General features: G+C 40.4%; 3 protein-coding genes and 2 non-coding genes across 5 annotated transcripts; all 5 read left to right on the top strand.

Annotated features, from left to right (window-relative positions):
* The first annotated feature begins 2,747 nt into the window (after nucleotides 1-2,747).
* Nucleotides 2,748-14,885, top strand: LOC121309498 (cytotoxic and regulatory T-cell molecule). The gene is made up of 15 exons (XM_041242460.1): nucleotides 2,748-2,819; nucleotides 6,342-6,488; nucleotides 7,261-7,413; nucleotides 7,525-7,653; nucleotides 7,933-8,094; nucleotides 8,271-8,393; nucleotides 9,276-9,437; nucleotides 9,529-9,597; nucleotides 11,534-11,638; nucleotides 12,372-12,458; nucleotides 12,703-12,783; nucleotides 13,219-13,311; nucleotides 13,557-13,685; nucleotides 13,887-13,973; nucleotides 14,608-14,885. Exons 1-15 carry the CDS (start codon nucleotides 2,765-2,767, stop codon nucleotides 14,754-14,756), a joined length of 1,731 nt encoding a protein of 576 aa, XP_041098394.1. The 5' UTR covers nucleotides 2,748-2,764; the 3' UTR covers nucleotides 14,757-14,885.
* A 996-nt stretch (nucleotides 14,886-15,881) lies between these two features.
* LOC121309497 (heat shock cognate 70 kDa protein-like) lies at nucleotides 15,882-21,990 on the top strand. Its single transcript, XM_041242459.1, has 9 exons — nucleotides 15,882-15,981; nucleotides 17,026-17,235; nucleotides 17,858-18,063; nucleotides 18,627-18,779; nucleotides 19,136-19,691; nucleotides 20,068-20,270; nucleotides 20,493-20,691; nucleotides 20,937-21,169; nucleotides 21,417-21,990. The coding sequence occupies exons 2-9, from the start codon at nucleotides 17,031-17,033 to the stop codon at nucleotides 21,606-21,608; spliced, it is 1,947 nt and encodes a 648-aa protein (XP_041098393.1). The 5' UTR covers nucleotides 15,882-15,981; nucleotides 17,026-17,030; the 3' UTR covers nucleotides 21,609-21,990.
* LOC121309500 lies at nucleotides 19,902-19,998 on the top strand. The gene has a single exon (XR_005948644.1). It is a non-coding gene; the product is annotated as a small nucleolar RNA SNORD14 (small nucleolar RNA).
* LOC121309499 lies at nucleotides 20,770-20,866 on the top strand. The gene has a single exon (XR_005948643.1). It is a non-coding gene; the product is annotated as a small nucleolar RNA SNORD14 (small nucleolar RNA).
* A 579-nt stretch (nucleotides 21,991-22,569) lies between the features above and the next one.
* Nucleotides 22,570-24,963, top strand: LOC121309496 (jhy protein homolog). Its single transcript, XM_041242458.1, has 2 exons — nucleotides 22,570-22,866; nucleotides 24,087-24,963. Exon 2 carries the CDS (start codon nucleotides 24,214-24,216, stop codon nucleotides 24,607-24,609), a length of 396 nt encoding a protein of 131 aa, XP_041098392.1. The 5' UTR covers nucleotides 22,570-22,866; nucleotides 24,087-24,213; the 3' UTR covers nucleotides 24,610-24,963.
* The last annotated feature ends 37 nt before the right edge of the window (nucleotides 24,964-25,000 follow it).

Genomic DNA, 25,000 nt, shown 5'->3' with positions numbered 1-25,000 from the left:
GAAATGTTGTCAGTAGTTTATAGAATAAAACAAAAATGTTCATTTTACCCAAACACATACCTATAAATAATAAAACCAGAGAAACTGATAATTTTGCAGTGGTCTGTTAATTTTTTCCAGAGCTATATATATATATATATATATATATATATATATATATATATACATACACACACACACACAGTTTTTGTAGAATGCACATTAGTGTACAGAAGAATCTATTGTAGAAAGGCTACAGTAAGGTGGAGAGATCAAGAACATGATGCTGAGATGTTGGAATTGAATATTTTCTTCAGTATCTCCTTGAAGAAGTTGCCTGGGGATACTGACTGTAAACAAGTCTTTGTTTTTTTTTTGTTTGTTTGTTCCATTCAGTCATATCATTAATGAAATGGTTTAATGGTGTATAAAGTTCTATTGATTAAGAATATCTGAACCTAAAACAACAAATCTAAATAAATCTAAAAAGCTTGCGTGTGTTGCAATTGTATCCATCACATATCATCCTATTAAAAAGCATGTAATTATTATTATTATTATATATACACACTGTCGCAAGTAACGCTGAATCGGCTAGGCTGGTCAGTAAAACATTGAATCCCCTTGTATGGAGAATCTCAGTAGCTAAGGCTCATGGTTCATCAGCTGATTCAGATTCAGTTCTATTGTGTCTGCCAACTGATGATGTGAGGCAGAACAGTAATTGGATCCCAGGCAATATGAATAACTGAGTTTTGGCCTTCTTCAGTATTCTGGATGATAACTTTGCTATAAGGTATTGAAACTATGTTTTAGTTTTTGAGAGAGTGTTGTATTGAATGAACTGAAATATAGAAGTGGGTGCTTTTTTAGACCGCGTGTATAGCTGGCCCGGTGGCTGCACTGATACACGGAGGTGTATCATGCCAATTGAAGTATTAATGTTGAACTTGCAACTAACTTAGAAATGCTAATTGTTATTGCATGTTTATGGATTTTGGTGGTATTCGCGAACTACCTTTCCAATATTAAAGCATTTTAATAAAGCGAAGGAGCATTGCTCTGATTCGTAAAACTTCAAATGAACGAGTCTTGAGTGTTTTTTTTCTTGATGAAATAGGGGGTTATATGGACATACATACAAGCTCGTCCAGTGCTCGAACGTAAACCACTAGGAGTTTATATCATCTCTGTCCTCCTAACGTCTCCCCTGAGTTAAGAGTGTGTGCACAGTAAATAAAAAAGAGTACGTAAAAATCAGTGAACGCAGCAGGCGTGACAACACACACAAGCACACGCACATATATAAATAAACAATTACCAGAATGTTTCAATTCGCAGCTGTCCTATACTGCATAGCTTCAAATGATATGTGTTTCTGTGTGTTTGTTTCTGGTTTTATTTAAACTGCTGTCAAACCAACAGGAGACTTGACCAAGACAAACTTCTGCCTTAGAAAGTGAGAAGCCCTGTATATAAGCTTGCTGTGGAAATGGCAGCGAAATGGGGAATTTGCTGTTTCATAACGATCTAGTTTCAGGATTCACAAAAATCATGTGATGTGCTACAGCTTCAAACTCATACTTAATATAGAACATGAGACTGGCATAAAAAAAACCAAACATCGTCATGGTCATACAATTAGAAAGAATTTCTGTGAAACACATGTAGTGTTTCCTTCCTTTTTCCATGATGAGACTTTGAAGAGGGTCGGCTTTCCCTCCCTGGAAGCTGGCACCATAGAAAAGAGAAGTACAGGATGACTATGCAGTGATGGAAATAAGACCCCCCACTGCATAGCAGTTCCACCCATTCCAGGCTTTACTACGAGCTTGATTAGCCACAGTGTATCCGCAACAAGCTCAGGTGTGTCTTATTCAACTAGTAAAACCAGGAATGGATCAAACTGCTATGCAGTGAGAGTCTTGTTTCCACCCCTGCTGTATATTAACTTTCATTGCTTCCAAAAAACTCTTTAAAAGTACATCTGTTACATTAGAAATCTATAAGCCATCCCAAGTAAAGAACCCATACTGTATACGTCAGCTACAATCACCCACATAGTCTATATCAATTGAATTAGGTGATGCAGCTATTCTTTCTGTCGGGCAGGTCTTCGATTTTATAAAGGCATGAATGAGTCCAAAGACGAATAGAAAACCATGAAGCTTTTTCATATCTCAATATTGGGATCTTTCAATTCAATTTAATTAAACAGGGAAATTAAACCCAATGCTGCCCTCATTCAAAGAACCAATATCTGGATCAAGTGTATATTTGTCTTTAAAAGTAAGTAAACTTGTAGGTTTATTTCTTGTACAATATGTAATCAATGTTAGTATTTAGATCTGTAGAGTAGACGCCATTGTGTATCAAAACATACAACATGCCTATAATATTTCCTCATTGTCTTTCGTATTCCTTAACATCGAGTGATTTCTATAAACACCTGCTCTCAATTTCTCAACTATTAAAAGTATGTTTAAATAAAATAAATGTATTCCGGTGTTGGTGAAACTTTTCTAGACTTTTGGAAAGATGAACACCAGACTTCGTTAGTGTTATTTAAACGTGCCTTTCAATCTCGAGTACAAAGATCGCTCTTTATAAGCGTTGAGTTACATTGTGCCTGGCTTCGCTTGTGAGTGTCAGTAGTGTTGTGTGGAAAACCCGTTGCTTGTGATGTCACGGAAGCCCCCTTTCTTTAGAAGAAGCTCACAGCAGCTTTGCAGACAGAGGAAGTGTGTTTGATTTTGCAGGGCTCACAGTCAAACAGCGTGTGAAAATGGATGTAAAGCTGGTGCTTCTATCGCTTGTGTTGACGATGTTAACACCGAGGGGTAAGTTGAAGTGATTCTTTCAGACTTGCTCGTGTGCATTACAGGTAAACCTGTACTGTTATATACAGTGAATGTACAATGGGATATTCTTTCAAAACAGATTCAGTAAGAGTTTCAAAGCAGACTCTTTAGGAGTTTCAGTTGGTCGGTAAACTAGCAATAGTCTGACTAGTAGAATACTTGAGTTGTATTGGCTGAGGACTATCCAGAATTGTCTATAGACCGACAGTCTTTGTATACAGGCAGTGAAACATTTGGAAATCTGTATACAGACTCACAGTTGTCACTATAGTGGTCCCGTCTTTACAGGTGGGACTTTGAATGAACAATCTCGGAATAGAATCATTAACGACAGAAACAAAACAACATTAAATTAGCCAAGAGAATTGAAAACAGATTTTAAAAAGCTGTCATATTTTGCCCAATACAGAAACAGATATGATAACAACATGAGTTCAAAGCAGCAATAACAGAACTGTATGAGGGATTTTTTTCCATTGACACAAGCACTGTATATACCAGTACAGTATTGTAGGTAGGGTTTCCACTTCCCGAGGAACAAAAAAACACAACATCTCAACAGAAGAAATCTTATAGTAACATTCGTCATATTACCATTGTAGAATTGGCAACCAATTAATATTGTCTGTCTATTGCAATAATATTATCTTGCTCAGTTTACGGGGTTGGCATTGCTGTAATAATCTGTTTGACTGTGGAAGTGTAAGATTAAAAGCAGGATGAGATTACAAAATTTAGCATACTGGGAAGGTATATTGAAATCCCGGGACGCCTTCCTCAAAACCGGGACGGTCCAGGGAAAACAGAGACAGGGGGCAACCCTGATTGTAGGTGTTGACTTTATCATGAACACCTCGTCCATTCTTTACAGAACCACCAGACTATGGGACCACTCATATTAATACCTATATGCATATAGAAAACCAGCTTTTTTTTTATTAATGCTATATTAGGGTTCTGATGGAAAACAAACAGGAATAGAAATCCTGTCAGCATACTTTATTATGCTATAAGGGTTTGGAAATATCTCCCAGAATCAAAGCTCTTTAGAGAACAACAGTTACACAGAGCAAAGCCAGGACACACACACTGCCACAGATGACCCTGCATGGTAATTGTTTGCAGTTAAATAAAGAACATGTACAGGAAAAACCAAGTCCACCACAACCCTGAATCGATGTTCCGCTCCAGGGCTTGAGGTTGGGATCTGTTCAAGAGATAAGGAGAGCTGAAGCATGAACCACAAGCAGATATTTCATACCACACAGATAACAAGGAAGCCTTGCTGAAAGCCAGCAGGGCTTTTAATCTGTACATCCAAGCATTGATGTGACAATAATAATAATAATATAATAATAATAATAATAATAATAATAATAATAATAATAATAATAATATATATATATATATATATATATATATATATATATATATATATATAATATTCACATTGTGGATTAGACATATTGTTGTTTTTCAATACATTTATTACACTATGTAACACAATTTTTGTTCCTGGGTAGTAAGTGTTATTTCCTAATTGCTTATGCCTCAAAAGTATAGAAAATGGCTGTTATTCCCCACAAACTTTGCTTTTGTGACCAGGACAGTGATATTTCAAAATATCACTATTTCCAATAGGAAAATGGGCAAATGTGTGTCTTTTTGTTCACATAAAGTCAGAAAAAAACAACATATGAATCCAAATTAACATGTATTTATACTAAAGTAATACAAAAATGACTACAAAAGATTTAGAAGTGAGTAGTTTTTCGAGATTTACGATTATACTGTAAATACAGTACAATTGTAAATCTCGAAAAACTACTCACTTCTAAATCTAAAAAAAAAAATTGTTACACGGTGTTATTATTTTTTTTAACCCAGTGATTTTATCAGTTACTTATGTGGGTCATCATGAACAAAAAAGTATTTGCACTAATTACTGTAGTCTGGCAGTTTCTTCCAAGGGGGTGAGAATTTCATGACCTTTTTTCTTGCAATGATTTTCCCAGCCCACTTGCATGAGGTGTGAACTAGCCCCCTTAACCCACCAGCTTACCAGCTTCATAGCAATGCATCAGAAAGGGGTTAGTGGAAGACATGTGCTCCCACGTCCTCAGAGTATTCCTTTAAAAACCGACACAAACACCATCATGGTTTATAGACAGGCAGGCTGATCATGTCAATTGCACTGCCGTGGTTTATAGACAGGCAGGCTGATCATATCAAATGCACTGCCATGGTTTATAGAGAGAGGCTGATCACATCAAATGCACTGCCGTGGTTTATAGACAGGCAGGCTGATCATATCAAATGCACTGCTATGGTTTATAGACAGAGGCTGAAAACATTACATTGTGCTAGCTATTGTGCAGTAGAGCGTTGTTATTTATGGCTTCCTATTAAACGTCTCACCACACGGCTTCCTCTTGCAGTCGCGACAGTACAGTGAGAAGCTCCGTTTATAAAACTGAAACAAATGTACTGACAGCTTTTCAAAAACGTGATTACAATTCTCTCAGCTAATTTAGTGCTGTTTTGATTCTGCCTTTAATGTTTGTGATCTCCTTTATCATTATAATCCAGTCAAACCATTATTCAAGACTACTGGCCTTATATCAGCCAATATAGCTCAGCAGTTGTATGGGTGGCATTTTCACAATATCTATCTATATACAGTGACAGGTTCGCCCCACAGCTTTTCCACGCACACACCCATGCTTCGATTCAGCTGAGTGGGCTGAATCTCACGAATCACCCAGCAGCATGAGTCACTAATAAATGTATGCTTATGACAGGCTGGTGAGTGGATAGAGGCCCAAAGACAGACTGCAGTTCAAAAAATATATATTTATATTACAAAAACACAAAATAAAAGTGCACAAGGGCAAAAAATAAAGATATTTAAACAAAAATAAAGGTTTCCAGGCTGGGCGATGCCTTCACTGGATTTAGAAAATTTCAAAACCACCAACCTGCTTCCTCAACTCCCTCCTCTTAATGGGAAGCAGAGGCCTCCTTTTATGTCAGGTGGCTGGGTGCTGATTGATCGTTAATTAAGCTAATCAACTAATCAACCCCAGCCACCTGAACATAATAAACCCAGGCAGGTAGGGGAAATTAACCCCATCCCTGCCAATTTAAAAAGGCTTTTTGCATGTGACCTCTATTATTCTCTGCGGTTAGTGCTTAGATCATGATGCACCAGGCTTAATGATTATTCCAACTTAAAAAAAAAAAAAGCAATCCCTTTTTGTAATATGGCTCTCCTTCTGAAAGCAGCATGTCTGAAGCAAGGTGGGCTGGAATAGTATAAGCAGGGTAGATATTGATCTCTGTATTCACTGCATTGATCACTGCTGGATGTGAACAGCTTCCTAAAACAAGTGAGAATACCTGTGTATATTGGGAGAACGAGCCTCCTGTTTTACTCGTACCCGTCCCTTCTAAGATAAATCTTTTACATGGTTTAATCTGAGACACGGCTTCTGTTTACAGGGAGTGCGGCTCGTTCTCTGGCAGAGAATGTGACAGTGTTGGAGGGGGAGACGGTCACTCTGAACTGCACCGTTCATCATGATAACACTTCACACCTGCAGTGGTCCAACCCCAGAAGCTACGTAGCCTTTTTCAATGGTATTAAAGGTAAGTGCAGGACAATTTATCAGCAGAACACGCGGGAGGCAGGAGATAGAGAGGTTTTAACTCTTTCACAGAGTTTTTGAAGTGGCCAGCACAGCTCAGAACTGGTCGGAGAGCTGTTAGTGGTGGTTTTCCAACTGGTCATGCTGGTTCAAGAGACTGTGATGCACGATTTAGTCGACTATCAGTTGCTGTAAACCTGTGTTGGGATTTGCAAAATGCCTGCTGCAAGACTGGTTCACACTTATTTTGTGCGATGAAGTCTGAGAGCGATTTCTAGTCCGTCTAGTCATGGCAAGACTGTAATATAAACCAGCCGTTACTCACCAGTAGGGTTGAAAGGAATGTCCAGATCACACCTTCACTTACTGTAGCTGCACTCATTTTAAACAGCCCACTTTCTTATCATTCCCCTCCCACACACAGTGGAATGAATGTCATTTCATTTTTACTTTTTCTTTTTGGTGGTTTGGTGGTTGTGTGGGAGGGGTGGGTTTGTACAACAGATGAAATGGAACTCTTCCCATTAACCAGTAAATTATAAAGAACATAACCTGTCTGTCTACCTGCCATTGCATGCATGTTTGTTCAATTCCACACCGAACCTTACTGCAGTACGCAGTGGTTAGACAGCAGCACAGTAAAAGCATCGCGGACAAGAATGGCAGAGATCATAAAAGTGCGGCGAAACCCATAGTAAGCTAGAGCAAACGCTGGGACTGAAAAGATACTTCACTCTTAGATATTCGCATTTATTGTGCTTTTTGTTTTGCAGTTCTGAGAGACAGGCGATACAGTGTGGTTGCGCAGTCTAAAACTGAATTGACAATCAGCCTATCCAATGTAACAGTGCTGGACAAGGGCATGTACTCCTGCTTGCATTACATCAAGCCTGTCACAACCAAGCAGGTCTATGTAGAAGTCTTGGGTAAGGACATTAAGATATTTTTTATATATTTTATATATCTATTCAAGTAATACAGTAAGTTGATGAGGGGCCGTTACAACAAACTGATCTGCTTTATCCACGATTCCCTAGCTCCCCCTTCTCAGCCTGTACTGGAGATGACGCAGAACACAGACACAAAGACATTGAGGTGTTCCACCAGGGGCAGCTACCCCCCTCCCAAAATATCCTGGTCAATCAACACTGAACTAGAGCTGGATGGTAAGCAGTGTGATGTAATTGCAGATAACACTGCCTGTGTGTGTGGAAGGGAAACGAGAGAGCAAAGTATACCACGCAGGTCTATGAGGATAATCAATGACCAGCTAAATATTTTGAAACCACAATCAAACTGAAGAATTACACAACAGCACGATCTAGACATTTAAAAAAAAAGAAAAATGTATGCTGTTCTGTTTACTGTGGCCTTGACACATCTAAGTACAGAACAATATTCCTGGCATTGTGTTTAATGTCTTTCCGTGTGCTAATTCCCCTCAGCTCACACCCAGTACCGACATGAAGGGATCAGTGGGAAAACCTTTGCAGTCAGCACTCTAGTGATCAGGTCACACAGGTCCAATGTGCGTGTTGACTGCATCGTTCAACACGAAGCCTTGAGAAACGCAACCCTGAAAGCCTCGCTCACTATCATAGACCCTTGTAAGTACCGCGCTTTACCAAATAGGCTCACATGCGGCAGGGAGGGGGCTCCAGTTATAGACCAGGAGGGGGCTGCTCATAGATCACCTTCATATTCCAATTACTGTATGCATTCATTTCCGTTTTTGTGTGCTGCATTGTTCTACAGTGAATGAAATGCTCTTTTCACACCCTAGTTCAGCCCGTACTGGAGCTCACACGAGATGGAGACAAGAAGATGATTCTGAGATGCTCCACGGGGGTGTGCAGCCCCCCTCCGAAGATCACCTGGTTATTTAGCAGTGGGATGGAGATGGATGGTGAGCAATGCATATCCGAGTTAATGGGAAGAAGGCTATGCATTTATATTCTCTCTCCAGCGGTTCAGGATACGACAGAGAGCCCCATATTAAAAATACAATCTGCAAACAAATGAAAGCACCTCAGAGTTTGAGCTGTATTTCTCAATCATCGAGCTGTTGTGATGCATTACCAAATGGTGTGCATGGGTAATGCAGTGGTAGCTAAATGGCAAAAGCTATTGTATTGATTGAGTGGTGTCACTTTGACATACCGTGTACAGTGTCATGTACAGTACCAGGGACCAGTGTACTACAGAATCACAAGCATTTGCCACTAGCTGGCTATGCTTATGGTTCTGCTCCAGTTTCTTCAGGGTAATAAATAGGGATTTGAATGGGATATATACAGTGTTCTCTATAAGGGATGACGACTTCCATTTTCTTTCTCGTTTCTTTCAAATGAATTTGTAAGCTCAGTATGTGACATTGTCCAATATAAAACCAATACAATGCAAATTCTGCAACCTCAGAACTAACAGGTCACAAAATAATGAAGTGAAAGCATTTATTTCCTCTTCAAATCTCAGAGGACCAGCTATAATGAATGGGCACTTTATAGGATTATTAATGTAGGTTAATCGTAGATAGTTGCTTTGTCAAATGATCTTCTAATGCAGTACAAAGGTCCTGTGCTAAGAGGCAACAGTAGGAGTGCTTTGTTTGTTCCCAACCCACTGACAGTGCTGTTGTCTGCAAACGTTTCTGCAAGGATTTCTGGGTAATACCGTGCTATTATGATGCTGTTCCAATAGTCTTTATCAGACTCTTCAGAGCACTTTGTAGCTCATGCAACCCTAATCATTGAATGCATTCTTGTTTGTTTCCTTGTAATCCTCTCAGGTGACGTCCAGTACCAATATAAAGGAAACAGTGACAAATGCACGGCATTCAGCACTTTTATTTTCAAAATGCATACTCCCTTTATCAGAGTGGATTGCACTGTTCAGCATAAAGCTTTGAAAAATACAACTCTCAAGGACTCTATTAACATTATAGATAATGGTAAGTATGATACTTTAAAAACAACTTTAGACATGAACATCAGCATTAGCCACATTATGGTATTTATATACATCATTTTTTTCTTTTACAGGCTTTATTGGTGACAGAAAACAAAGTACCACTCTGACAACTACCACGCTGACACCAGAGCCTACAAGCAGTGAGTGAAGTTTTCATTTTACACTAACTGCAATAAAAAAAGATCTGCAATTCAGTGACAAACGGTTCTCATCCATGTGGGGTACGTGTAGTAAAACTAAAAGAAACTTAGAGCATTCAAACACATTGGCGACACTGAGAAAGACTTACGGCTGGTTTCACAGACCATGATTCGAACTGGACTTGGACTGCATAATGTTAATTTAGGTAAGGTAGTCCAAGACTAGCGCTACTCTGGGCTTGTGAAACCAGTCGTTATCGTTAAGTTAATTTCTAGCGAGTGACATTTCTGACAAATTGCAATAAACAAAATGAAAAGTCTTTTTTTTTTATGAAGAAAGCTACACAATGGATCAGAGGTGTATGCAGAGCACTGATGTGCTGGTATTCACAAACCACTGCTGTTACTCATTGTGTGAAGTGCGTGCTTCCTCTATCACACTTTCTCTGCTTACACTTCAACAATCGTTTGGGGATTAGTTTGGGGCTCTCCAAAGATAACATGTCCACGTTTTACAAGAGATGCCCGGCCTCGATGATCATCCCTCTAAATCAAATGAGGTGCTGCAGGCTTTTAATTTCGCCTCCCAGTATTAAAACAAACTAAACTCCAAAAAAAATCTTGACAGAGTTCAAAACCTGATAAGCCAATACTATACTGGGTGCTTTTTTGGAGGTGGACTCCAGGTAGAGTTATAATTGAATGAGAACTTCAAGGCAACACATTCTAATTCCACACACACTCAACCCACACAACTTTAAGGCAACACATTCTAATTCCACACACACTCAACCCACACACCTTTGTATGAGTGTTAAACATAACCTCCTCCACTGACGAAGCATGGCGAGTAGCACATGGTCAGCTATTGTTACCCTGAGCGTTCAACATAACCAAACCTCACCCTACTCCCACTGACTAAGCATGGCGAGTAGCACATGGTCAGCTGTTGGTAACCTGCCTGACCAAAACGGGAATGGATGACCGTTTTCAGGAATAAGACCATTTCCCGTAAACGTTTCCCACCCACTCAGTGGTAAGTTTGTTGCAGAGGAAGTGGTGCTGGTTTCTAGTGGTTTGTCCCTGTTGTTTGTTGTTTGTAATGCGAGCAAGCAGTGCTCTTGTAGACGGGACTTGGGAAGTTTTCCTTCAGTGGTATTTCTAAGTGTGGGTATTTCTGGCAGTGAAATACTCTCAGCGGGCTTGTGTCGTTTCCTCTTCTAAAGTGTGAGAATGAAGGTGGTGCGTATGAGGTGTGAACTGTGATATAGCCATGTAAAAGAAATGTATGCACTTTTGGTTTTGCTGCACTGTTAAAACGCCGGGGTCTTGTTTGATAAGCTCTGCTCATTTATCGCTACCTCTAAAAAGCTTTCAAGTGTGTGATGATGAGCAAAGCGACTCAGTGATGCTTCCTGTATCATACCTGCATCCTGTCTGATTTCAGCAGTTCAGTGTGTTGTTATAAGACTTTATCAAGCTCATGCTTTTCCCCAGGCATTCTACACAGCAGATCAGAAATAGCAGCATTGAAATGCAGTGGCACTTCTGTGAAAATCTATTGGTTTTTGCTAGAATGATTGCTCAAGGATAGCTACAATGGTGTAAGCCAATAGTGGTTCCATTTTCATAGTCATCCCAAAGGTATCAGTGGTAGGAACCAATCTGATGAACCACTGTCATTTTACTATGTTAGTACAAGAGTGAAGGTGTATCAAGACCACCATTTCAAAGGCAGCATGCTGCCATTAATGTGACGATGTGATCTACGGTTAGTTTCTTCCGGGTGTTACTTTGGCAATACAGTCTCCTGATGACATCAGTCAGCAGCCTGCTCAATAACATTGTGAAACGCGATTATGCTGCAGTGGTTTCTCAAGGTGTAAAGGGTGCAAGTTGACTAGATGTATTGAAACATGTCATTTCTGTGTTACAGTGGTGGACTTCCTCCCGGTGTCAACTGCAGGGTACGCAGCCAGCTCTGACCCGCCTGGAACAGACCGTCAAGGATCTACAACTGCTCAGTATTTTGAACCAGAAAGTAAGCCGGGATATTGTTCTTGTTTCAGGGCTTTAGTAATCAAGGGTGCTAATCGTCTTCAAAATGTGGTGCTAAACTGTTTTGAAAGTTTACCACCAGAGAGCCTACTGGTGCTAAATTATCAAACCCTGTCCTAATCAAGCCTCACAGCTTCCCACACGACCCAGCCCTTGTCTCCAGTGCATGTGGATGACTCTTGTGAGCAGTCCAGACCTACTGAGAAACTATCATCTATGCCTGCATAGGAAAACAAATAAATTAAAAATGTCTACTGGCGCCAAAATGTAATGTTGCTGGCGCTGTATGAGGTAACCTGGAGCTAGAATCCAAATTTGCACCCCTGGTAATGCCTTAGGTCTGAGCTCATATAAAGGCTTTAGGTTTAATTGTTTAGTCAAACCACACTGCCATGTAGTGGGTGTGCAAGACAGTTCTGGTTTGTGATGAATTGTTCATGCTGTGTTTCACTGTAAAATAGACTTGAATGAAGTTAAAAGGTCTTATTAATGTATATCTGGTTTAGTGAGCACATGTTCATTACCACCCCTCTAAGATCCTGCATTTGAACCACAGATCAGACACTCAGGACTGGGAGGTTACATTAGGCCCGTTTAACCTGTGTGCTACGGCGCCATCTGCTGGCACGTTTAGATTTAGCTTCAGTAATGTGTGCAAGACTGAGCAGAAAAAAAAAAAAAAAAAAATCTAATTGTTCTTTATTTGTTTTATTCAGCTGCTGGAACAGAATTCCCACCAGTCTCCACCACGGTATATGCACCTGGCACAGAGGAAACTACAAACCAGCCTCCCGAATCAACCAGTAAGTTGGCTTGTAAAACTACATTGTACAGACATGAAGTGCAGTTTGCATACATGATAATCAACATAGACTTATAAGTCATGAATTGCAGGCCACACTTCACACACATTTACATGAGCAGCCTCATTCCACGCCTTATTCATAGCAACTGCTTTGCCCGTCTGTTGTAATTGATCTACCTACATTTTTTATTTGTTTTGCTTTTGCAACTAGAAATGAAAACAATTTGTATTCCTTATTACAGCATCTACTGTAGAATTTAACATCACATCCAGTAACCTGACAGATGCTGAAGTAACTACAAGCAACTATAACGAAACAACAAGTAAGCTGGGACTTTAGAAATGGACTAAAACATTTCAGTTCAAGACTGTCCAAGAATTGCGTTCAGGGCTTTAATATCAATTCCAACACGTGGTTGATCACAACTGCAATCAGCAGTGTGAAAATGAGCTTCTCACAGTGGAAACAAATTACTTACATTGAAGTCACTTTAATCACTTAAGTTGGCTTCAAATGAAAGCACTTACAAAAATCACAATTATTACTCTAATAAAATATCAATTCCAATTCCTTCAAAGGAACTGGAATTGGAATAACTGGGAAAACAACCCCCAATTCTGCTTTGTACTTGATGGATTTTCCTTTATCAATTAACCACGCTGTAATGTTTCAGCAGACTGATAGAAATGTTCTTTAACTGACCTGTTCTTAGTTACGATATTAATACTAACAATCCTGCAATTGCTTCATGTTTTAGATGAAACTTCTTCTCCTACTGCGGTTACGGTCACAGAATCCGTGTCAGGAAATGTCAGCGCGAATTTCACTGATCCAGAAAAGGAGGTGACCCGTAAGTGACTCTGTTACTCTGGAATCTCTTTGACACCCATCAGAAAAGGTTACAGTTACGTGCGTCAGGTTGTGACTCTCTTACAAATTGAGATGTGACTCTCACTCTTTTATTCAGATTCATCGCTATCTGAAGTGATTGGTGTATCTGAAACCCCTTTTCCTGTATGGCAGCTAATTCGTCTTCAAGGGGTTTACATAACTCGATTTGTCATGTAATGTAATCGTCTGAAAATTGTGTTTCAGATCGGCTTATTGGGAAGAAAAGCGGTACCTTACTGGTCGTGTTGGTGTCTTTCCTGATCTGTGCTCTGCTCGTTATTGTCTTGTACTTCGTGTCCAAGCTGAAACAAGCACATTCGCAGTGGAAGAGAGGTAAGGGGGAAAGAACCAAAGCTTCTGAAAGCTTTTAACTCTGGAGCTGTGGTCTATGCTCCATTGAGCTCCGCAGTATGGCAGTTTTAATGGGTTTGCATGATACATTGCTGAGGGCAAACTGCAGTCTTGTGTAGAATCGTGTAATGTCGAAATGCAGAAAACTAGTATTGAAATACACTTTCCTCCCCTTGCTTACAGAAATGGAAGAATCCAGTCAGTCACTGGAGAGCAATAAGTCAAAATCAAGTAACGAAGAGAAACTTTCTCAGGAGAGGAGATGTCAAGGTACTGTACAGTATTGATAGGTACAATACACATCTACATCTATGTGTAATGAAGAAGGGACACATATTGGCGATACACTGCACCGCTGCTTTAGCTTCCTGTGTGCAGCAAACAGTGAAGTGCAAATGGGGCCAGTTATCCGGACAATGGAAAGTAATCGTACTGTGTTGCTGCTGTATCTTCGTGAAGGGAATTGGAATGGCTGGGTTAACCCCCCTTAAGGTACAGAAATTAGCATCATTTTATTAGTGGGATGCATTTGTTCTTTGTAGCATAAAGGGTTGAGCAACACTAAAAGACGATACATGCCTATCATTGTTTTAGTAAAAGCTGTAGTGTCAAATGTTATCATAACAGCATGATATCGTTTGTTCTATTATACCAGGGCACCATGTGAAGCAAACCCCAGGAGTGTAGCTGTCAGATGCATTAGTGGCGCCCCCTATTCCTAAGTGTGATTGATAACTTGCCATGGTTCTCCAAACCCTGATGCAGCCTATAACTACATCCCACATGTAGACAAACACACGTTTGATAAAAAAAAAAAAAATGTCTATCATACAACAGCACTACATGTGGAACTACTGAAGAGGGTCAAAATAATACAGTATATCTGTCGCTCTCCTCTTTCTAGTTATCCCTAACTACAATTTCATGAAGCACACCGTTGAGCTGCACACAGAGACCGAAACAGGAATACAACCGGAGAAAAACACCCAGACCGCAGACAGCGTGGAAACGCCGCAGGAGAACAGAGCTCCGGTGAGGGAAACGGAGCTCTAACATGAAACGTGAAGCTGCTGTTTGGGTTGAGGTGTGAATCTGAAATGTGTAAACTCTGGACAGAGGGCTTGCCGGCGTCTCCTAACAAAGTGTGGAAACACAGTATGGCTGCTATCAAAAATCCAATGGGAAAAAAACTTGTTTTGTGCTGCACACACTCTAACTGTGTTTATGTAATTTTGTAAATATATGCAACTGTAAAAATGTATTTATTGCAATGAAATTTCTTTAATATTTTATATTTTTCTAAATAAATGGTCAAACAATTAAAAAACATACCGTTGTCTCTAATTTCCAGCACTTCATAGATGTTTTTATAAAGCACAAGACGAACAATTCAGATATTATACTAACATGACTGCTTTAGAAGACAGTAATACATATCAAAATATTTAATACTACTGCGGTTTCAGGAGACTTGTTTTCAGTGTCAATGCGTGGCACGCCAGGGGAGACTTGGGGTTTGATCCAACAATGCTGCCTCATACTGGGTCTCCTGGAACCAGATTTCAAATCACTGTTCCTGAAAAGGGGCCTTGTGTTCCTTCAGCCTAAGCAATATTTTAAAGCAAGCTTGACTGCAATGGCACCTCAGGTCTCCCAAGTCATCCTCCCGTCGCATGAAACCAAGTTCTGTGCTCCCTCAGCTTTACATATCGCCAAATTACGATGTTGGTAAATGGCTATTCTGAAGGCACTGAAAAACGCCTCTAGTCTAATCATTTGTCATTTCGTTTATTACATTTCTCTTGGTATGTCTAAGTGGCTAGAGCTGTATTTGATTTCTAAACATTCACACAGCAACTGAAGCACAGTGAACGAACACAAGGTGCTAGAAATGCACACTTTGACTCGAATCGAAATATCTGCAGATACCTAACGAGATGTGGGTGCGTGTCCGTTTTTATACACGTTAACGGCTGTTGCCTGGATACAAGCCAAATGCGCGGGTCCAGCATGAAGACTGTCTCACAACCCGCACCGTAGCAGCTCTGCTCGTTTGTGATTGGCAGAGCTCGGAATTCAGTTTCGCGTTAAAGTCTGGCTCGATGGATGCTTTCCATTCGCCCACTGAGCTGCCAGTGATATTCTCAAGCTGTGATTGGCTGTAAAGGTTTGAGGAATTCTAGAAGATTCTGAAGTTCTGCAGCAGTGTTCCAACTTCCTGAAGGGATACAAGGCGAGGTGCTCGTGCAGAAGAGCTGTCATTTGGGAGAAAACTAAGGTACGGGTTCTTTTTTAAAATATATATTTTTTTTTTTAAAGTTCAAAAGTGTTGCTATTTTAGGTTAAAGGTTTATGTTAGCGTGACACCAGTAGCCTGACTACTTTTTAAACTGGTAAGAAGTCATATTTAGTTTGATTAATTAATTAATTGATTAGCAACCGGGAGTTGTCCGACTCGAAATGTTTCAAATTCAAAAGGTTTATTTAAGTAGGAAATGGCATAATAAAGCATCCGTGCATTTGCACGTTCATAATCTTAATTGATAAATAATTTTGTTACAGTGCCAGGAAATGGTGATGCTGGTTTGCATGTTATTTTAATATTATATAAAATGGGTCACTTTTCGTCCCCGCGAGTTTTTTTTGTTTTTTTTTTTTTATTTTTAACCATGCCGCGGAGCAGTTACTGTGCTTGGTTTAATAAGTAAAGCTTTCATATTTTACACATTTCGATTCTGGCTAGACACAAGGTCGGGGAATCCTAAAAAGATTGAGTTTTTTACGAATGAAGAAACAAAGTCTGAATTTGTGGGGAGCAAGGGCATTCCCGTCGTGCCTGGCGGCAGTAAAGAAGCTTCCAGAATCAGCGGTGTTATGCAACAGCGTTAACAGTCTTTACTGTGGAGTTTGAAATGTACTTTATTTTACAAAAACAAATGTGTTTAAAAATATTATTTTATAATTTGTTTGTTTAATATCTCTCTCTACCTCTTTTTATATATATATATATATATATATATATATATATATATATATATATATATATATATATATATATATATATATATATCTTATCTATCTCTCACACACATTTATATATTTAATCTTTTAGGCAAGATGTCTAAGGGAACAGCAGTTGGCATTGATCTGGGAAACACCTACTGGTGCAGTTTGTGGTTAATCTATCTTGAGAGTGCATGTTTCCACTGTCAATTTAGGAGTAAAAGCGTTTGGGGGAGGTTTCTTACATTTTAATGTGCTGTGTCAAGTGTATGACCCTATTTAGGCTAGCCAATTAATTTAACTTTTCTCCTCCCCCCAGGAACCATGTCTAAGGGAACAGCTGTTGGCATTGATCTGGGAACCACCTACTCCTGCGTGGGTGTCTTTCAGCATGGCAAAGTTGAAATCATTGCCAACGACCAGGGTAACAGGACCACACCCAGCTACGTAGCCTTCACCGACTCCGAGAGGCTGATCGGGGATGCTGCAAAGAACCAGGTTGCAATGAATCCCACCAACACAGTATTTGGTAGGTGTAGAATTTAAAAAAAAATGGCTGTAACATTTCTGCATTGTTTGTGAATCCTTTCACCTAGAGGATTTCAGTTATTTTTCTATGTCGGAGGGTGGGTAAACCTTACCTGCTGCAAGTAACAGTTGATTGAACTACTAGTTATAATTGAAAGTGTCTGGATCCATGCAAACAAAATTACAGTAACTTAAGAATAGCTTATTTAAAAGGTGATGGTATGCGCCTCTTCTGTCGATTTGGGTTCCCCTCCCTTGTCCACATGACTCTGTTCCTCAGCTTTCCCTTTTACAAAGTGTTACAGAGTTAGAACTGCAGCACCACTCCGTGCAGTAAGGCTTTCCTCCATTTTTGGAGTGCGCGCCTGCTGCTTGAAGGTGTCCTAACAATTCCTGAAGAAATATGTTTCCACGTGTGTTGGGATTAAGGGAAAAATGTACTAGCACGTTGATGTAATGAATACTTAACTGTATCGGTACCATTCCCTTGGTGATGTATGCTTAAGCACTGCTCTCTCTCAAGAGACTGAAGTAGTTTCCTCTTGACTGCCGAAATTTCACGAAACTTATTTAACAAACACTACCTCGCTTGCATTTAATTATTTTTTTTTTTCTCTCCCCAGATGCAAAGAGACTAATTGGTAGAAAATTCGATGACTGTGTTGTGCAAGCAGATATGAAGCACTGGCCTTTCACCGTTATTAATGATTCTTCCCGTCCTAAAGTTCAAGTTGAATACAAAGGAGAGACCAAGTCCTTCTACCCTGAGGAAATCTCTTCGATGGTTCTGGTCAAAATGAAGGAGATTGCAGAAGCATATCTTGGAAAAGTATGTGAGATATACAGGTGGCTGGCTCAAAGAAATTAATGTTCAGAAAAGCACAGAATGAAATCTAAAGGATTGATTTAATTTACCCAGGAATAGTTTTGATCATGACAGGCTAGCTTCAGTACAAAGTTTGCGTTTTGTCCCAAAATGAATGCAATAACTGGCTTTTAGAAACCAGTTGAAAATGGTACGTGTAGACAAGCTTCAGTTGATTCACTCAGAATGTATTTTGCCATTTCTGTAGCAACCAGTTATCTTCAGTTGAAACAGAACTGGCACTGGAGCCACTTCCAGTTACGTTCCACCCAGTGTACAGTTGTGTAAGACCCCACCCTGGCAGTTTGGTTTTGGTTAGCTTGCCCATCAAGCAGGAGGTTTGGAAAAATGCCACTTTAAGAAGTTAACTGCCAGCAGCACTGATTTCTCCTAGAAGCAGTAAATGATAGAGTATGGTAAATATTGCTAACAAGTTGTTAGATTTATTATTAATTGATGTAGTTTATTTACTGTTTGGTAACTGTCAAGCAGGATTTAAGTGTTGTTTTTTCTGCTTTCTTCTGTAGACTATTACAAATGCTGTTATCACAGTCCCAGCATACTTTAATGACTCCCAGCGCCAGGCTACCAAAGATGCAGGAACTATTTCGGGACTCAATGTGCTTCGTATTATTAATGAACCAACTGCTGCTGCCATTGCATATGGCTTGGACAAAAAGGTAAACCCAGCATTTGTGCAAATCTGCAACAGTCCAAGACATCTTACTTTCATGTTTTATAATTCATCTTTTAGCACAAAAGCTTGAACAGGAGGGGTGTATTTTCTTTTGATTAAGAAGCTGTTGCCAAACAATGAACCTTGTTTGCTTGGATAAGAAAGCTGTTGCACAAATAGCTGTGAACAAAGATAGATTGTGAACTGGGAGGCTTGAATTACATTACCTTACATAGTACTGATTGCTAAGGACAGCTGCTGCTTGCTTTTCACTCACTACATACTATGTATTGGCATCTGCCTTAAATTGTGTTTTGAACTTTGTCTTTTAAAAAAAAAAAAAAAAAAAAAAAAATTCAGGTTGGAGCTGAAAGAAATGTGCTCATTTTCGATCTGGGTGGTGGCACTTTCGATGTCTCCATCCTGACTATTGAAGATGGAATCTTTGAAGTGAAATCCACTGCTGGCGACACCCATCTCGGTGGAGAAGACTTTGACAACCGCATGGTCAACCACTTTGTTGCGGAGTTCAAGCGCAAGTACAAGAAAGACATCAGTGACAACAAGAGAGCTGTTCGCCGTCTCCGCACCGCCTGCGAAAGGGCAAAGCGCACCCTTTCGTCCAGCACCCAGGCCAGTATTGAAATTGACTCCCTGTACGAGGGGATCGATTTTTACACCTCCATCACCAGGGCTCGTTTTGAGGAGCTGAACGCCGACCTGTTCCGCGGTACTCTGGACCCCGTGGAGAAGTCCCTCCGTGATGCCAAGATGGACAAGGCCCAGGTCCACGACATTGTGCTGGTCGGAGGATCTACCCGTATCCCCAAGATCCAGAAGCTGCTGCAGGATTTCTTCAACGGGAAAGAACTCAACAAGAGCATCAACCCAGATGAGGCTGTTGCCTATGGAGCAGGTAATTGATGTGATCATGTGCATTGCACACTGTAGCTCGCTGCCCGAACTGCTAACAGAATAAGTGCCCTGAAAGCAGTTGCACAGTCTTCCATGAGTATATAACACTTCTCTCACAATTTTAAAATAAAGTATAATTTTGGTAAAAAACACATGGCCAAACTTTTGATGGCTTGCCCATTTTTATTAGGGGTCATCTTGTGTTCTACGCTTGCTGTGATGAAGTTGATTCCAAAGTCTTTCGTAGTTTCCACCAGAGGCTGAAAGGCCAAAGATGGCACAAGTTCCTTCCTTGGATGTCTGAGCGAGTTCTGATTTGGGGTTATCTAGCTCACCAGGGTCTCAAGGTTTGTTAAGTTTTGTTTTTGTTTCCTTAGCTGTGCAGGCTGCCATCCTGTCCGGGGACAAGTCTGAGAATGTGCAGGACCTGCTGCTGCTGGACGTCACCCCCCTGTCTCTGGGCATTGAGACGGCCGGAGGCGTCATGAGTGTGCTGATCAAGCGTAACACCACTATCCCCACCAAGCAGACCCAGACCTTCACCACCTACTCTGACAACCAGCCCGGCGTGCTCATCCAGGTAAAGAGGATGTCGCAGGCTTGCAGGAGATTAGTTCTTCATGTGGTGTATATGTTATCTTGGCCTTTTTTAATATTTCAGGAGTTACCCTAAAAATAAAATATGGGTTCAGTCTAGTGTTTTTTTTCTGAAAGAAAATTGTGAATTTGGAAGGAAACATTGGAAATATTCTGTAAAAGAATAAGTAGGTGGTGTTGTAATATCTATTAATGTTTCGGTTAGGTCTATGAAGGGGAGCGAGCCATGACCAAGGACAACAACTTGCTGGGCAAGTTTGAACTCTCAGGTATCCCCCCTGCGCCCCGTGGCGTCCCTCAGATCGAGGTCACTTTCGATATTGATGCCAACGGCATCCTGAATGTGTCTGCAGTGGACAAGAGCACTGGCAAGGAGAACAAGATCACCATCACCAATGACAAAGGTATCGACTTTTGCTCTTTAGCAGTTTCCTTTTCAGTTGTTTTCATACTATGAAGTTGAGCTTGTGGTGTAGAATGTCTCGCTGTGATGAAGTTGATTCCAAAGTCTTTCGTAGTTTCCACCAGAGGCCAAAAGGCCAAAGATGGCACAAGTTCCTTCCTTGGATGTCTGAGCGAGCTTGATTCTAGCTGTATTTTATGGGGTCCTTTTGAAAGCCTGTGCTGATGATATGATCTTCTGAAACAGGACGCCTGAGCAAGGAGGATATCGAGCGCATGGTCCAGGAAGCAGAGAAGTACAAGACTGAGGATGATATGCAGCGTGAGAAGGTCTCCTCCAAGAATGCCCTGGAGTCCTACGCTTTCAACATGAAGTCGACTGTGGAGGATGAGAAGCTGGAGGGCAAGATCAGCAGTGAGGACAAGCAGAAGATCTTGGATAAGTGCAACGAGGTCATTAGCTGGCTGGATAAGAACCAGGTAAGCTGAAAAAAAAAATCACAGCTTTATAGGAAATGTTTTGTTTGCTCTCTGTTACTTGGAATTGTCACATTTTGATTTTAGTGTACCATTTTGCCTTATGACAGCTCTAATAAAAGGTAATGACTACCAGATGTAAAATTTTATGCCGCTGTATAGCCATCTTGCATACTGGGTCAAAATTGAGATGCAATCACTGACACGGGCCAAAAATCAAGTTTTTCATTTTATTTTTCTTTCTTTCCAGACTGCTGAGAAAGATGAATATGAACATCACCAGAAGGAGCTGGAGAAGGTGTGCAATCCCATCATCACCAAGCTGTACCAAGGCGCTGGCGGGATGCCAGGAGGGATGCCAGGCGGTATGCCTGGGGGCTTCCCAGGGGCGGGGGCACCTTCAGGTGGATCCTCTGGACCAACTATCGAAGAAGTTGATTAACTCATTAAATTGTGAGATAACCTCTTGGATCAATTGATGACCGAAACCTCTTGGAATTGTTTTAAAAAAAAACAGTAACCAACTGTTTATTTTGATACTGCTGTCATATTAAGGGATATTCAACTTCTGGCGTTTCTCTTTTATCAGTTCTGCAAAAAAATGATATTCTGTTAGGTATGAGCTTTTGTCTGCTTATTGATATGTTCATGTTAAATACAGTATTTGAAATGTACTGTACTTCAGGTTGAGGTGATTTGTGTAATGTATGCTTGGAATCTAGGGAAGCTCCTAACTCTGGAATGTCTCACATTGTTTCCTTTACTGTTCTGCACCTTTATTTCAAATGCTTTATGTTCAAATAAACTTGATTTGATTGCAAAAACTGTTCCATTGGTTTTACTTGCATGTCCTGTCATAGTAGTTTTGCTTTGGATTGCTTCCCATAACAGCCTTGGTCAGGATGGCTGTGTGTAAACTTCACAAGCTGTTATGTGCTTAAGGACATGACCACCCAGGCAGATCTTCACTACTGTAACCATTACATTGTTCTGATGAAAGACACATGATCCAGACATGGATAATAAACAAACAATTCAGATGCTAAGAATACTGATTTTGCTGTGATATTTTTCATAAGGAATATGGTTTACACTGTTTTATCAAAATGAGCAGCATGTGTATAATTTTTTTTTTTTTAATGGTTGCTTTGCTCAAACCTTGTGCAACAGGAAGTAACCTATCCTAGTGTCAGTGTTTGCACTGGTGTGGTTAGTGTTTACTAGCAACAGAAGAGAAGAAAGACAGATAATTGCATATCCTGTTTTATAGACATAAACATACACGGATTGCTTTATCCTGCCTTTGTTGCTCAAGATAAAACCGGACAAACTCAATAGCTCCTGGTTTACTGACTAGGGTGAAACCACAATACCGGTTGGTTTAAGTGAGTTGTCATAACCATAGTTATTGACGATCAACAAGTCCTCATTGGGCTTCACAGTCTTGTCTTTAGACACATTCGTGGAATTCTTTCCACAGCTCGGTTTCATAGTAGATCTTAAATTATGGACGTTTCATACATTAATTAGCTGTATAAATATGCCTTATAGCAGGTGAGATGCGACTTCCGTAGAAATACATAATTAACATTTCCCTTACTAAGATGGCGACCCTGGCCTACCATTGCAGCGTCTAAGCGAGGTGACGCCCAGTAGAACCGTTTCCACGGCAACGACGCTGTTTACAGCTCCGCGCGTTGGTAAGTTTTTGTTATCTCACAAAATTATCAGAATATTGAAACTGCTTTTAGAATCGGATGCAAAAAAGCAGCGCTGCCATTATAGACTACAACAGGTGAATGTAACGCCGTTAATAAAGCTCCCTGTTCTGCTTTGTTTTGTTTGCATATTGAGCTGAGAGAGACGTTGCTGGTGTTGTGTGCGCTCAGCACAGCAGTTTGCAACTTGATGTCTCTGCGGTGCATGAGGTTAGTCGCACTGAGCGATTTGCAGCATGTTTTTTGCGAAGGAAAAACAAGAACTGCAAGTGTTAAAATACTATTGAAAACACACAGAAGCGTTTTAGAGGCCTGCTTTTAACCGATTATATTACCCGGCACAATATAGCATTGATTTACTCTAGTGTTGGAGTCTAATTGAGAGTGCCTGTATATTAATATTTATTATATCTGTTGTCTAACCTGTGCAACATAAATAACTCCGCGTTTTGCTGGCTATGTTAGCAGTTATCTAAACGTAACAGTACGATTGAGTACTTTTATTGAACACGAGATTAATATTTGTTTTAAATTTCTGAAACGTTGCTTTCCCATTGAAACCTCATTAATAATGCTCATGAAACGGTACTGACGTCCATTAGTAATACTGTACGCTAACTGTTCAGGGGCGAGCCGGGGAAAGCAGATAAAAACAGTTCAAGGAAATACATTTAAGATTATTTTAAAAGTGTAACAAGGTGAAGCGGATACTGTTATCGTTGCAGTTGTTTGTGGGTGATTTAAAAGATAAAAACTGGTTGACAGCAGGTATATCTCCCTTTTCCCTAAACATTTTGGAAATGTCACTTCTTATAAAAAGGAACTGAGAAGTTATCAGTACAGTGGATAAGTCGATTATGAAACCAAAGCGAAAAGGCGTCGGAAGATTCTGGTGGTTTGTGGCAGGCTGTAACTCCCACTGTGACTTATAAGAAAAGTCAAGGGTGTTTTTTTGTTTTTTGTTTATATCTGGGGGTTGTACTGACGAGAGAGAGAGAGAGAGAGAGAGAGAGAGAGAGAGAGAGAGAGAGAGAGAGAGAGAGAGAGAGAGAGAGAGAGAGAGTATTCTACATAACTGGCAGGAATACAACTGCTAAAACAAATTCTCTTAATTCTATCATATACTGTACACTGTTTTTCATGTTAGGAAATGTTCTTGTTTTTGATTGATACTCCAATACTGTGTTTTTCCACCTTTGCAGGCAACGAATCACTTAAACCCAAGCTTTCAGGAAGATGGCAAATCTAAATTAACAAAGCTTTAAAAAAAACAACCAAACCCAAGCACTGATTGGTTCTTTCGTTTATTTAGCTGCTTGTCACTGAAACATGGAGAAAAGTGGTAAGAAGCTGATCATGCCCGGCACGCCGTACACCAGACTGGAGGAGGTGCCCGAGGGTCCTTCCTCTCTCGAAGAGGACCTCCACCTCAGTCTCCATGACTCGCTGGAGTTGGACACGGAGAGCCTGGCACAGGAGAGGAGGTACCAGTTTGAGCTTCAACAGAGGATTCACGAGAACGAGGGGGCGTACAGGAGCTTCGAGGATACGCCCAGAGACCACAGCAATAATAGTGAGGAGGAGGAGGAGGAGGAGGAGGAGGGAGATGATGTCTATGATAGTTTAGATGAACCAGCTTTCAAGCAGGTCCAAAGAGGCAGGACAACGGACAACCAAGACCAGAGCACTCCCCCTCATCGAGGCAAGCAAGGAGTGAGGTATTAACCTTTGTGTTAATTTAAAAAATAAATAAATAAATAAATAAAAGTTGCAGCCTTGCATATCTGTGATTGTTGCTGGTCTAAACCAAACATGTATGATTCAGATTACACCATGTAGGAAATTATCTGAGTGGATTACAGCCCTCCCTACACCTACCAATTAGTTGCCCCTTCAGGCACACAACTGGTGCCCCTCCCCCTCATCCCTCCCCTGCTCTTTCTCAGGCCTGGAGGGGACAATATATTGTGATCTGGTCAGGTGGCAGAAGCTAAACCAGGCTGCTAATCATAATGTAAAAAAAAAAAAACCTCCCAAAATAAAAGCCAGCAGCCCTATTTCTGCTCTTCATTATTCAGGCCAGTGACTAATTAAAATAACAGATCGAGTGTCCAGC

Source organism: Polyodon spathula, unplaced genomic scaffold (genome assembly GCF_017654505.1).
Source record: "Polyodon spathula isolate WHYD16114869_AA unplaced genomic scaffold, ASM1765450v1 scaffolds_1297, whole genome shotgun sequence".
In the NCBI taxonomy this organism is placed as follows: Eukaryota; Metazoa; Chordata; class Actinopteri; order Acipenseriformes; family Polyodontidae; genus Polyodon; species Polyodon spathula.
The sequence above is the reverse complement of the archived record's forward strand: the minus strand, read 5'-3'. Positions and strand labels throughout refer to the sequence as shown.